A 15068-nucleotide genomic window follows, 5' to 3' on the forward strand; every position below is an offset into this window, starting at 1 on the left:
AGGATTTCTGAGAAAGGATAGTGAATGGAGAGAGGCCCCTGTTTGCCAGGTTCATTTTCCGGAGTTGGTTCCAATAATTCCTCTCTGAGTGTCCTTGACTTTATCCTCATTTGCCTTGATTGTCAGTTTGCTTGGAGTAAGAAGGAAAGTTTAACTCCTTCATTGCCTGTGAAACACAGTTTTTATTGGGTAGGGTAAATAAGATTGGAGACATTAGTGGCATCTGTGGGCTGATATTTTTATTTAATCTTAAGAATCTTTTGGAAGTAAGGAACAAGAAGGTGAACCTTCTACTAAAATGTGATCGATTTCATTAGTGACAGAGAAAATCATTTTTATTGTGAGGCCTTTCTGTTCACACAAATGGACAAAAATGACTGTGAAAGGCAGCACTCCCTTAGGAGGTGGGGAAGAGGATCCTTGCAATATCAATATAGCAGATGTGGCATTCTTAGACATTATAATGCAGACCAAGGCAACTTCAAGATGGGTGGATTATTATTGATTAAATTGAATCTGATGTTGAACTTTCTACATTGTAGAATCCAACTAGCTGCAAAAATGAATGATCTGTAAGGAACATGAAAAAATAAGAACTTGTAAAGCTTTTCATGGAGACTACGGGCAAAAAAAGGCAGCAAAGACTGTCTTTTGAGTAGTTTGGAGTAGTTTGGAGAACTGGCAAAAACCACCTCTGGCTGGCCCCAGATTGGGGTGGGAATGGGGATTTTGCACTATCCTTCCCCTGAAGTGAAGTGGGAATGGGGATTTTGCAGTATCCTTCCTCTGTCACTCTCACCAAACCATGCCTACAGAACTGGTAGTAAAAAAAATGAATTTCACCACTGGTATGAGCCCCTTATTTTCTTAGATTAAATGCAACACCAACCACAGTCTTTTTAAAAAGAACTTTGATGTTTTCATATACTGTAAATAACATTACAGTCCGTGGTGGGGTTTGCACCACTTCGAGAGAATCGGTTGTTAACTTTCTGAGCAGTTTGGTGAACTGGTTGTTGGAAGAAATCATTAGGGCAGAGAACCGGTTGTTAAATTATTTGAATCCCACCACTGATTATAGTTGTGCTATGTTTCTAAAAGATCGGGTTTTTTAATGCAAAAACTATTCCCTTCCTGGATAGAAGGAATTTAGGATTAGGTATTCCTAAATACTGCTTTTCCATAATGAAATTTAACAACATGCCTAAGTGGGGTCAGGTTACAAAATAACTCACTCACTATTGATTTTGAGTCAGTGTCCCCTGCTCTAGTTGCTCATTGTCTGGAATGAGTGTCTCCTGCTTGAGTAGAGTAGGTGGACTAAAAGACCTTCAAGGTCCATTCTGTTCTGTTCTGTTCTGTTCTGTTCTAGTCTAGTCTAGTCTAGTCTAGTCCAGTCCAGTCTATCCCTATCCTATTCTTCCCATTCTATTCCATTCCAGCCTTTGCTCCTAACTTCCCCTATAAGTATATAGAGCCTTGTAGGAGATTCAGATGACATTCCCATAGCCTTTTTGGCTGTAAAATGTAACCATATAGCCGTAAAAGTAGCCCCATATTCCTGGCCAATGGATCCTACATCAATTCCATCCCCTGCCAACTTATGTCTATCATAACTTTGCAAAACTTTGAGGAATCAGAGGTCTTGGCCAGGCATTAAGTAAAGTGGGGGTTTATTCCTGTCAAAGTGGCACCCCTGGATCTGGTCATTAGTAAGTATAGTGGGCTATTATACCACTGTTTAAGCTCAAACAGTTTGAGTAATCTTAGGCAGCTATCATATGGGGGCAAGGGGTGATGAAAATGTGTTTTTAAAAACTGTTACATGATCCTGAATAGGTTGAGGGGCTACCCTCTCTCAGTGCCAGATGTTTGCTTCCCTTGAAACTGTGTTTCTATAGAAAACTCTCAATCAGTTCATCCCCAAAATGCTATCCTATTCTAGAATATCATGGTGAGCTCCAAGACAAAGCTTCCCTAAAAACCACCAGTCTTGGCCCTACAATAGAATTAACTAATTGAATTCCCCACAATTGCCCCATACTTGAAAATTTTCCTTCTTTGGAGGAGTGTATTCTCTAGACATATCTACGCTTGCCATTTAAACTGATGCTATTCTGACCTCATGCCAGCTTGATTCTGAGCTGGTTTGAGAAAATCCTATCCAGATGGAGGTACTTTGGCAAAAGCTTGCAAGGAATTCTGTCTGGACCTCTGGCTACCCCTGGACAATTCTTCTTCTGCTGCTTTTCTTCTTTTCTAGGAAAGCGCTTGCCAAAGAGTATGCTCTTTCCTCTATGTGTTTGTGCATATCCATCCATCTACATAGATTTAAACCTCTCCTTCTCCCTCCCTCCCTCCTGCTTTCCTTCCTCCGTCCCTCTCCCTCCCTTTCTCCTCCCTCCGTCCATCCCCCTTCTCTCTGAAAATACAGCTATGTATACATTCATGTAGTTATCTTAAAAGATTTAAATCTCAAAATGCAGATATTTGCATTCTTTTTTTTCTTTAAAAATGTTCCTTCTTTCTAGCTTGCAGTCTAGTTGTTTCTATGCTTCCTTTTAGTAGCACTCTGAAGTAGCAGAGTGATTTAAAAAAAAAACATCCAGGGGAAAACTATTCAAGAAAGAAAATGTCAAGGGGGTTTTGTTTGTTTGTTTTAAAGTTTCTGCCAGATTTTAGTCTGGTAATTTTCTCTAAGTTAAATGGAATTCTTAAGTATTACTATAGTATACTATTATACTAGTATAATAGTATAGTATACTGTTTCAGCAACGCTGGTAATGTGAAGCATGGAAATGCACGATAAGCACTGGTTCAGTTAACCTCCACCATTTGCTCTAGCCCAGATAGATAGCAAGCATTTGAGATGAGAAAACAGAGAGAAAAAAGTGTATTTGGCACTGAAATACACAAATATACCATAATGTCACTCTGAGAGAGAGTGTGGGAGATTAACAAAGCCCTTTCCAATCCTGTCCTCTATAAACTGTGTCCATTTGTTCTGGCAATGGATCAACTGGGCTTTGTGTAAAAGTTCTGCATCCCAGAGATTGGGGGTGGAAGAAGGACTTGGACTATGTCATTGAACTGGACACAGGGGAGTGAATGCCTATTCTTGTTGTGCTATGTCTTTAGTAAGTTGTTTTACCATTTCTTTAATGTTTCCATTCGTTTAGGGTAGGGGTGTCAAACTTGATTTCATTGAGGGCCGCATCAGGGTTGTGTTTGACCTCAGGGGACCGGGAGGGCATGGCCAGGGGGTGTGGCCAACTTGACACCACTCATGTCAGGGACGCTTGAGGTGGCCAGCGAAAACTGACTCCCATTTTGAGCTGGGATGGCTCCTGCAAACCTCTGCCGGTGAAAACACAGCTCAAGAAAGCCCTCCTGAGCTCTGTTTTTGCTGGCAGAGGGTTGCAGGAGGCTGTCCCATCTCAAAATGGAGGTTGAGCGTCTGTTTTTGCTGGCAAAAGCACTTCAGGCCGGTCCTTTGCTGTTTACAGGGTGACCCCGCAGGCCAAATCTAAGCACCCCGCAGGTCAGATCCAGCCTGTGGGCCTTGAGTTTGACACCCCTGCTTTAGGGTGATACAGTTGCTCTTATCATTCTCCTGTTCTTAGGCCTGCAGTTTCTTATACAATATAGTTCATGCTCAACTTTCTCTATCTTGGTGCTCTACAGCTGCTATACTTTGCTCTCTGGGAATTATGGGATTATATGGTGTGGATTATGGTATTTGTCATTCAATCTATCTAAGGAGCATCAAACTAGCAAAAATTGATGTTATTTAACCACGGAACTGGAAGTGCTAGATTTTCTATCTAGTTTGTTGGGAAGAGGATGTTGTTTATATATTTACATTTGTAATCCATTCAATGGCCTAGCAAACCTTTTTTAATGCTTTCAGTCATTGAGCTATCCATGTTTCCTGGTAGGTTCTGGATAGGTAAAATTTGACTGATAATCTACTTGGGATTGTCACTTAACCACTTAATCACAGTGGTTGCCATATTTGAACAAAATTCAACATAGAATTTAACAGGCCACAAAAGTTCCCATGAGAATGTGCTGGTGTGATAAAATCCAAGGAATAGGAAGAAAAGAATTTGAGGTCTTCTAAATCAGAGATCATAGCTAAGAGAACGAGGTCCCGTCTACTGAGACAATCTAGCCATTCTCTTCTTTTGATTGCTAGCAAACACACAGGAGCCTTTAAGAGTTTAACACTGATCTCTCCTAAACACTTTAGGAGAAAGCAATATAAATGTTTATGTATAGCATATCACCTTCTAAAAAGTTTCCTTTTCCTTTTGCTTTACTTTTCAATACAGTCAAAATCTTCCTGTACTCTCTGGAAGTTTTCCATTCAGAACCTAAGCAATCTCAATCCTATTTAAGTTTTTAATGCCTAGACAAAATTCGTTCTGATGGTGGAGATACCAGGCTAGAAACCAGGAAATGGTGAGTTCTAGTCCTGCCTTAGGTATGAAAGCTGGCTGGGTACCTTAGTCTCTCAGGTGAACCCACTTCAAAGGGTTGTTGTTGACAAAATCAGAGGAGGAAGGCATGTTAGGTATGTTCATTTTGTGTTCTTTATAAAAAATAATAATGCAGGATTCAATAAATAAATAAAGGATGAGACTAAAAGACCAAAAGCTAAGCTTTGTATTATCCTAATATGAGGCATCCATGAACAGTTGCCCCTTTTCTGTCCAATGCAGAGACCCATTAGTAGACAATTGGTAGACAGGAATAACTCTCTGACCCAAATTAAACAGGCAGACCACCCCACATGGGAACAACATTTCACCCAACTGGCTACAATTGAAAGATGCGTCTCCACATTGCATTCAGGATCTATGATATTCAAGATGCTTTAAGTCATTCCCTATCCAAAGCCAGACCAGTAGCCTCAACAGCACGGGCAGGTATGGCCCCATGATGACTTCTGGAGGAGCACCTAATGGAAAACAACTGTCAAAAGTGATTAGTTGTATATTGTTTCAAAGATGCGTCCTGAGAATAAACACCTAGCCTATTTTTAGTCACTAAAGCCAAGTTTGGCTTGTAAAAATGAATAAGTAAACCAACCTGGGCCTGTTTCCAAGGATACATGTATTTTGGAATACTGATTTGTGAATAGCAATGCCACCTCTATATCCTATGCCACAACCTGGAAAAAATAGTTCTGTGATCAGATCGTCCCTTAATTTACCAGCAGTCTAATTTCCAGCCACATACTGGCTGCTCGGACTTTGCCTCTAGGATGTTCTCATCATTGCTTCTTGGTTGCTAAGACTCTCTAGAGGCAGTGGGTCTGGGAGCTGCCACCTGTTGTTAATCTAGCCTTGTTTAATCCATTCTGCTCTGTGTCAGCAGTTCAAAAGGGCACTGTTAGTATTTTTTGCCAACTTCAATTAACATGAGCTTTTGGAGGCCCCCCTCTGATCGCATTTCATTTGCCATGAGTCAGGCACAAAATAGACAGATTTCAGTTCAGAGCAGAGAAGAGACAGTTTATTGCAACTAGGAATGACGACAATAATAATATTTATGTGGCTTTCCTCTGCCTGCGCTCTGGATGTTTGTTCATTCTTTTCCAGCAATTTTTGCCTGTTTAACTTTTGTTTGCAGCACTAAAAAAAATTCACACCACCACTCTCAGCTCCAGGACAGGAAAAGATGATATATCCAATGATTTATTTTCCTGAAAAATTAAGGGAAAAAATAGCAACCAAGAAAGAAAGACAAGGTACAAAGCAATCTGGTTTTTTTTTAATATTACAATGTAATGAATTTGCAGTACATATCTGTATAGGCAGTAAAATTGTATGGCACAACCTCACACTGCAATTTTGTAGGCTTTCCTCTCAATCCATTGCTTTACTTGTCAACATTTTTGAATGTATATTTTCATATATTCTGCCCCAGGCCATAAAGCTAAAGGAAAAAAAAAGTTGCACTTATACAAGGTTACAATATTTTACAACAATGCAATTGACTGAGGTTATTTTATTTTGATTTTTTTTTCTCCCATTCTCCTTTTCAGTCACTGCACACCCCAAAACAGATATATTATTACACAATTGAAAACTGCCCTTCAAGATCAGTAGTACAAAGGTCCTAGCACTATCTATTTATGCGGAAGGAGGACTGGATTGTTAATAAGAGTTGGGGCAGGATAAAAAGTTTACCTTGACTTCCCTGAAATGCCAGCCATGAAGCTGAAAGCAGTGAAAAAGCTTTCATCTAGGTTTCCATTTCGGCTGATTTTTCTTTTTTAAAAAAACAAAACCCTCCAAATGTTTGTTTTTTTCCTGTGTCAGTCAAAGCAGCAAAATAAACAAAGTTCTCAGCAGCTGTGTCTTATTGATTATTTTTTCAAATTACTTTCTAGGAAACTACCTTTTTTTCACTGTTGTTTGTTTTCAAAATGCTTTGCAATTTTGCAAACCTTGGGGTATGATTTGAGACAAGGCAAAAATCATTAAATGAGTGAAAGAAAAAAAAAGAGAGACAGATACAAAAATGCCATGTTAAAAAAAAAACAAGGGGAAAAACCCACTAACCCCTTCATTTAGCCCAAGGGTGTCCAACCTTAGCCACTCTTAAGACTTGTGGACTTCCAATTCCCAGAATTCCCAGCCAGCCAGGCATGGTGGGATTCAAATAATTTAACAACCGGTTCTCTGCAATGATGATTTCTGCCAACAACCAGTTCACCAAACTGCTCAGAAAGTTAACAACCGGTTCTCCTGAAGTGGTGCAAACTGGCTGAACCCCACCACTGCAGCCAGGCCATGGCAGCTGAATAATTCTGGAAGTTAAAGTCCACAAGTCTTACCGATGGCTATGTTGGCTTTGCTGCTTTTATCAGCATTTACCAATGGAATAGAAGGTAAGATAGGTCTCTCTTTCCTCATCCCCCAAGGAAATTTATTATTGATTGCTCCCTCTACCCAAACTCCTGGCCTATAGCTTGACAATTGAAAACCAGCTGCTACTGTTGGGCATCCAGAAAGCCTCTGGTGCTCACAATCAGTATTCTGTATAGCCTCACATCTTGTGCTGTTGCCATTAATGGAGTTCCCTTGTTCAGGAGGTATTTCAAGAAAAGGGTTTCATTGACATTATGATACAGTTAAATGCTATGTTTGATATCATGGGCACACATGCACAAGGTATTCCTATGTTGAATTCCCCCCCCCTTCCTGTGTTTCTCATATGTATGTCATTTCTTTGTCCATCATTCACTGTTGGCCAGTGTTGTGAAGGGCAAAGAGCCCTAGATAATTCTGCCTATTAATGAGAGGAAGGCGGATAATTAATATAATGGGCTATTCCATCATTGGTTTTTCAAGGAATTGATGCATACCGTACCATATTGGGTTGAACATCGCACAGCTCCTGAAACACATTTTGAAGTATATGTTGTTGATGTACATTTGTATTGTTTACATTCAAAGCCACTTGGGAACTAACATGACATGAGATGAACAGATAGTAAAAGAACTTGCCAAAACTATTATTGCCTGTTTTAAAGCTTTGAAATGCTGCAATGGCAATTTGAACAGCACAAGTAGCAGCAGCATTCTATTTCCAGTCCTTTTTACCAGCTGAAAACAAAGAAATGTGTGCAGAACTAGCATCTCCCAGTTACGAGTGATCTTCTCCTTCATCCCAAAGATGGCAAACCTAGCTGTTATAAAATAAACATACCTGGAGTCAGCATGCACACAAATGTGTTTTCCTAGGAAAGCACACCCAGGAACACAAAAACGTGATTAAGCATGGATTATGACTGTTATGCAATCATGTCATCATGACTTTCCTGAGAGTTCAGGGTCTGATTCTCATGGATAGCCTTAAAATAATTTGATGGCTCATTGATCTCCAGTGATGGAAAGTAATGACATCACTGCTTGGGATGTTTCAATCTTTTTTAAAAAAGGAATGGTTGGGTTTTTTTTTGGGGGGGGAACTGTCTTTAAACACAGCACAGCAGGTATAAAAGAGTTGCTCTTTCATTTTATGAGCACCTAAAATGCCTTATGAAGGTAGCCCTTCTATTGATAACTTACAACATTTTCTTCATACCATACTTACCCCACGGGGCAATAAGTTTAATGAGGTTTTGTACTCCCACTGAATGCAATGGAACTCCAAAGTATTGACTAATTTGATTTTTTAAAAATATTTTTTAACTGTGGCTTTTGACTTGAAAAATGCACCTGATCTCCAAAGGAATAAAAGTTTAGGCCTTTTTACTCTGCATGCTACAGACAGATGTGTCTTATTCCTACAGCTGGTCAGAAATGCTGGAGCTCCCAAGAAATGTTCTGGGATTAACAATGCATTGAGAGGTAGAGGAGGAGATGCCTTCCTAACCCCCAAGTATAACCCTGCTTTTTCTACTCCATCCCTATAAAATGAATGCATCCTCTCTCTTGCCCCTCTTCAGATTTGACACAGATTTTTTCTTCCTTGGTGTGTTATGCCTGTTTCATTATATGCCTTCCCAGCTGCAGGCTCCCTTTCCAGCATGGCTATCCGAAGGTCATACCTCCCCTCCCCGGTGGCTTTGTGCCCTAAGGATGGTGAAAATCTTGCTTTTCCTCTGAAGCCCATTAAAAGGTATGGCAAAGCCTGCGAAGCAACTGCTCGCTAGAAAAAGGAAAGCCCAGTAGTTACTAACCAAACAAACACTCCTTAAAAGCCAGCTAAGACAGTTTTAAGCATAAAGTCTCTCTCCTCTAGTGGATATGAATGCCTGTTGTAGAAACCGCAAAACCCAAGCACCCTTTCAGCTTTTTGAACAGAATCTCAGCTTGGCTGGACCGAAATCCTCTTTGATCCTTTTTTAAAAGAGGGCAAACATATGGAAATTGGGAAAATGTGATTATCCTGATGAATGGGAACAACATGAGGCAGGCCTGTGTCTGCTACTTCGCTTTGGGCTGGGGAAAAAAAAAGAATTTCCAACTAAGTGGGGGGGGGGAACCCTCTTGCTTTATTTCTTCAAGATAGGCCTTTGAGTTACCTCCACTGAGTGGAGAGGAAACCAGAGTTTGAAGAAAGAACAACTTGATAGCGACAACAGAAAGGCAGCATTTGAAGTGGGTGTATTGCCCATGGCAGTGGACATCAAACTCTTTAGTTATTACTCCAAAGTTTGTATGTCAAATATCAATCTAAACAAGTAAATCCTTTAAACTGGCCTTCTTTCAGAACTGCAAGAGCAGGCCGATGTGAGAAATTAGGGAGACGTTTTCCTTTGCTGCCCACAGATTTTCTCCCTGTTTGGTTCGTCATTGAAACCAAACATCAGGTTAGGCAACCATTAAACTAATTAATTTAACTCCCACAACTGGTTTTACTGAGGTTGCAATAAATGCATTGGTGTGATGAGGATGGGGTACCAAAGTCAGAGTGTCCCAAACATTAGGTAGCATATAAAAAAGATTGATTTGGTTTACACTAGCCTAGGTGTCCTTGATTTGCTGTCAGAATCAGTTCATGGGGTTATGATTGCAAAGTGGCCCTATGGAGATGTATGTCTCTTTGTAATTTCTGCTTAAAGGTAAAGGTTTCATGTCCGACTCTAGGGAATGGTGCTCATCTCTGTTTCTTAGACCAAGGGAGTCTAAAGACACCTCTGTGGTCCTGTGGCCAGCATGACTATTCGCTGAGGTGCACGGAATGCTGTTATCTTCCTACCGAAATGATACCTATTAATCTACTTGCATTTGCATGCTTTCAAATTGTTGGGTGGGCAGAAACTGGGGCAAATAATGGGATCTCACTCCCACCATGTGGCACTCTGAACCCAGGCTGTCAACTTTCCAGCTGACAAGCTCAACGTCTTTAACCATTGAGCCATCACGCCTCCCCAATTTCTGTTTAGGGGGAGTTATATTCGTAGCGTGCCTTTCATTGAACCCACAGTTGACTCATGCTTTCATTATTGTCTATCCCTTGTCTATGCATTATTGCATTGCAGGAGATTGAAGGGAGGGAAATGTCAGGATAAAAGAAAAATGACATAAAGCAACTCAGAAACTCACACAATTCACATGGAAGATAAGGTCTGGATGAAGTTCATGTTGCTGTATGGCATAGGGTACCCCAATCAAAATGCACCCCGTCTCCTCAGACTTTGGCACCAGCCATCTACAGTGATAGCAACCACATGCCTTTTGGTGCTAGAGATCATATATAAACCCCTTCTGTTCCATTAAAACCTGAAGGTTTCAAAAGAGCTCACATGGGAGCAATTAGACAGAAATTGTGGGTTGGCCTTTGTTTTCTTGTTTGTTTGACAAAAAGAGAGAGAGAAAGAAATCAGATGAACTTCCAGATGAAGGGCTCCTAATGCTACCAATCAAGGAACCCTGTGTAGCTATTTATCTCCCCCCCCTCCAAGCTCCACTTTAATAGACTTTCTGTAGTCAAACATGTGAGGGCGGAGGGGAGAAGGGAGGGAGGATGTCATGGGAAAATATAGGACTATTTAAAAAGAAAGACGGCACACTTTGGAATCCTCCCTTACCCCCACCCCGATATTTCTGTGGAAAAGGCCAACGATTGCATGATGGACTCCTTGGTGGGAGGCAGCTTTCATGCTAGATAGAGCAAGAACAATGGCAAACAGGCAATTAGGAGAACAACAGCACAAGGGGAATCGAAAACTCAAGTTTGTCTGATGCAGGAGAAATATCCTCTCTTGACTTCCACATTCCTGTTCCTCGGAAGAGGGGTGGGGGAAAGGCCTACATGCTTAAAACACTCCAAATACGGCAATCGGCACCATGCCATTCTCCCTAAGGAAGCGAAAAGTGCTGCATTCAGACCTCTGAGGAGGGCTCACATGGCCACCCAGTCCAAGAGCAGAGGGTTTGGGTCATCTGTCCTGCTTGAGCTGTCCGTTTCTCGAGGGCAAAAGCAGCAGCCCTGTCATGTTGCCCACGATATGGCAGCACTGTGCTCCTTGGCTTTCATCCGCAGGGCTGCAATGCTGGAAGACTTGCGGTCCGGCTCGCCGTTCAACTCATAGCCATTGATGCTGGGGCTGATGCCGGCGCTGCCAAAGAGGCTGCCCATGTGCGTCTGCCCCACGTGGCTGCCGGGACCCGAAACACTCAGGAATTCAGAGACTCCTCCGGTGGTATGGGGATGAGCATGGGGAGACATGCAGGAAGGCACCGAGTCACAGGGCACTACGCAGGCAGGCACAGGAGAGGCGGCACCGTTGTTGCCAATCCAGGACGGATTCTGTATCTGAGATATAGTGGGGTGGAGGGGAGTGTGGAAGGAAAGGAAGGAAAGAAAGAAAAAAGGAAAGGAAAATTAGTTCACATTGGCTCATTCCATGCTGCGAAATTCAAGAGCAGGACTTTTTTAAAGGTGGGGACAGATTGTGCATTTTACAGTAATATATCTCTTTTTTTCAGTTCAGCACACATATGTGCTAGCTGTTCCCAATTCTAGGGGGCGGTGCTCATCTCCGTTTCAAAGCTGAAGAGCCAGGGCTGTCCAAAGACGTCTCCGTGGTCATGTGGCTGGCATGACTAAATGCCAAAGGCACACAGAATGCTGTTACCTTCCCACCAAAGGTGGTTCCTATTTTTCTACTTGCATTTTTTACATGCCTTTGAACTGCTAGGTTGGCAGAAGGTGGGACAAGTAATGGGAGCTCCTTCTATTATGTGGCGGTAGGGATTTGAACCGCCAAACTGCTAACTATTCGGATCGACAAGCTCAGCATCTTAGCCACTGATCCACCACATCCCACTATGCTTACACAGCTTCAAATGTGCAGTCTGGGTGCACAACAAAGTTCACTGTGAAAAAGCTGCCATAGGTAGCAGGACAAGCAGTGGGTTGTTATGGAAATACTACTATTATATACTCATGGAAAGGTAAATGGGATGGTGTTAGGATTTTCCACTTGTTCAGAAATATGTAAATGACCAAATGTGGATTAGTCATGCCATAGCATGGTTGGGAGGGCTTGTGTGAAAAAGTCCTCACTTTCAGACTGCCTTATTTCATGACTGTCCAAAGTTATGATGGTGTAAAAAAAAAAAAAAACTAGCTATGCGATCAGTCCTTGCATTTATGACCATCACTGTGTTCCAAAGTTACATGTTGTCATTTGCTCAAATTACTTATGGGTAGTCTGAGCAAATACTTATGATACCCAGAAACCCCAGTTCCTCCATAATTCCAAGCATAGAAGATTTGAATCTTTTAAAAGACAAAGGTTTCCTATGGAAACTGAAGGAGAAGATGGGAACGGAGGCTGAGAGAACATGGGACCAAGTCTGGAATTTTCAGGAAAAAGAGAAATATAGGAAGGATACAGGATTCTTTCATTTCAGTTGGAAGAAATAGGTAAATGACTAGAGAAATGCGATATGTCTTTCATTTCTGTTTGATTGTGCTTGGATTAAACCAGTATTTTCTGCTTTTACGTTTCTATACAAAATAAGGGATTCTGTTCTGAATTATACTTCAGGTATGTTCCAGAAAATCTATTTTTTTAAAAAAGCTTTAAAATCTTTCTTGTAATGGTGATGATGAAAACAACAATAGAAACAATAATATGTCCCTTGTGGTATGTTTTTGATTGAGGGGTGTGTTTGTTTTACTCTTCCTGGGAATTTGTCTCTTCTTTCTGTTGTTTATTATTTCAGGATGTTTTAATAGTTCATGCCACCCAGAGTTGGCATAGAATTAGGCAGCCATACACATTTGGAAATAAATAAGTGAATGGAATCTTCCAATTTCTTTGCTGATACTTTGGGCAGAGAAATCCTATTCATAGTAGAACAGTAGTTTCTTATGATCTGCTGGATGCAGTATACTTTGGTGGTTTTTTTATTTTTATATCAACCTGCTGTTTTCCTACAATCTGAACAGTCCTGTACTTCATCCCCTTCACTATTGAATGTGTGCCTTGTGAGTATTTAAAGTTAAAGGGGAGATTTCATATTTTTAACTATTGTTTAAATTTATTTTTAAATAAATGTATTTATTGCTTACAATAAAGCCTGATTTCATTTCTCTCTTCTGAAATTGGCTTGTTTCCCAAGGAAGGAAGGGCCACTTCCTCATCCTCCACCCAAACTCAAATTTTACCATTTTATTACCTGAAAGCTACCTTTGTCATAAACCAAGGTTAGAAGGCGGCATCTAGTGAGAGACGCCATAATGGAAGATAAGTAGTGGCCGTGGGAACTACTGAGCTGCTATCTCCAAAACAAGAGTTTTATTTTATTTATTTCACCACCCGTCTCCCCTAATGGACTCTGGGTGATTAGAGTATGGATACAGACAGGGTATGATGACCTCGACGGCTTATGGAAGAAGAGATTTGAGATTCCACCTTTCGAAGCAAGGAGTATACTTTTGAGAAAAGAGTCCTGACTCTTTATAAATGCATACAAGTGTTGTTTGGGGAGGTTAGAGTTCATCATTCTTATTTCTTTCCCTTCTGGTCTTCCTGCGCCACCATCAGTCTGAGGAAGTAGAGTATGAGCCACAATATCTTGTGCGTTCATGCATGTATAGGCCAGGTCTCACAAAACTCTTTGTTGTTTTTTGCTGCAAAAGAGTAGTAAACTCTAAGCAATCCTTTAGAAACTATTATGAAGTTCCTACTCCAGCACTCCTTTGCCCCACTACACCTTTTTTTTAAGGATATAAAAAGGGAACTATTCTTACAGTAACTAAGGATTGGGGAAGTCCAGATTCATCATGCCCAAAGGGAAAGGCAGAGAGGGAGGTGTGAAGATGAGAAGAGCGTAAGATGAAAGAAAGCAAGGGAGGAGAGGATCCAGATGGAAAGTAGGAAAACAGAGCTTTCTAACAGGTCTGCACTTCTCAGCCTTTCATCATCATTTGCTTTGGCTCCGCTCTGACCTTTCCTTCTGGCAGACTACAGATAAGTGGCAGCTATTGTGAGAGCAGTAGGATAAAACTCAAAGGTGATGAAAATACGATCCATAAAATGGCAAGAATCCTGATGTCTGTCTGTCTGCCTGCCTGCCTGCCTGCCTGCCTGCCTGCCTGCCTGCCTGCCTGCCTGCCTGCCTGCCTGCCTGCCTGCCTGCCTATCTGTCTATCTGTCTATCTGTCTATCTGTCTATCTGTCTATCTGTCTATCTGTCTATCTGTCTATCTGTCTATCTGTCTATCTGTCTATCTGTCTATCTGTCTATCTGTCTATCTGTCTATCTATCTGTCTACCTACCTATCTCTCTCTCTGTGTCCGTTTATCTGTCTATCTGTCTATCTGTCTATCTGTCTATCTGTCTATCTGTCTATCTGTCTATCTGTCTATCTGTCTATCTGTCTATCTGTCTATCTGTCTATCTGTCTATCTGTCTATCTGTCTATCTGTCTATCTGTCTATCTGTCTGTCTGTCTGTCTGTCTGTCTGTCTGTCTGTCTGTCTATCTATCTATCTATCATCTATCTATCATCTATCTATCTCTCAGTATGTGCGCACACACACATACATACATATCTACTGATGATATGATTCTCTTTTACAATATGAAGTAGAACTACAGTGACCATGTGTCCTTTATTTCAGAAAGCTGTCCTTCCGCTTTATTTATTTTTCAAAAACCCGGTTCTGGCTTTTATTTTTTACCATGCAAATGGTACCATTTAATGCATAGTCTGATTGCAGAAATCTTTCTTAAACACATGCTTCTTATAACTCCAGGTATTTTTCATTGGAATATGCTTTTGGAATATGCTTTTGGAATAGGGTTTTTTTTTGGGGGGGGTTCGTTTGTAAAGCAAAATTTAACATAAACATGTTTTTCATCCTTACAAACTTTCAGATTCTCTCCCCCCCACTTTCAAGTTTACCATTTATTTTTTTCCAGGAAAATATGATAACCCTAAGTATAACTTTACTTGTTTTCATCTCAAATGGAATACTATTATGCAGCTTGAGAAGATTAAAAAAACAACAATTAAAAGAATCAGAATATTAAGTTTAACTTGTCAAAGAAAATCTTAAAAAGTGAAGGGCTTTTGGCTTGGAGGTG

General features: G+C 40.8%; 1 protein-coding gene and 1 long non-coding RNA gene across 3 annotated transcripts in view; both read right to left on the reverse strand.

Annotated features, from left to right (window-relative positions):
* Nucleotides 1-5498: 5498 nt before the first annotated feature.
* LOC148049637 (uncharacterized) lies at nt 5499-10781 on the reverse strand. Its single transcript, XR_015697312.1, has 2 exons — nt 6198-10781; nt 5499-5943 (listed from the first exon to the last, which is right to left on the reverse strand). It is a non-coding gene; the product is annotated as an uncharacterized LOC148049637 (long non-coding RNA).
* A 141-nt stretch (nt 10782-10922) lies between these two features.
* ALX4 (ALX homeobox 4) overlaps nt 10923-15068 on the reverse strand; it is a 67250-nt gene continuing 63104 nt past the window's right edge. For both annotated transcript variants that reach the window (XM_087722234.1, XM_087722158.1), the window contains one exon: nt 10923-11280. In XM_087722234.1, the coding sequence (XP_087578360.1) occupies nt 10957-11280 (324 nt within the window). In that variant the 3' untranslated portion in view covers nt 10923-10956. The remainder of the gene's footprint in view (nt 11281-15068) is intronic.

The sequence above is a fragment of the Thamnophis sirtalis genome, unplaced genomic scaffold, assembly GCF_051295495.1.
Source record: "Thamnophis sirtalis isolate CommonGarterSnake01/CBP01778 unplaced genomic scaffold, rThaSir2_p1.2 scaffold_1, whole genome shotgun sequence".
Classification (NCBI taxonomy): Eukaryota; Metazoa; Chordata; class Lepidosauria; order Squamata; family Natricidae; genus Thamnophis; species Thamnophis sirtalis.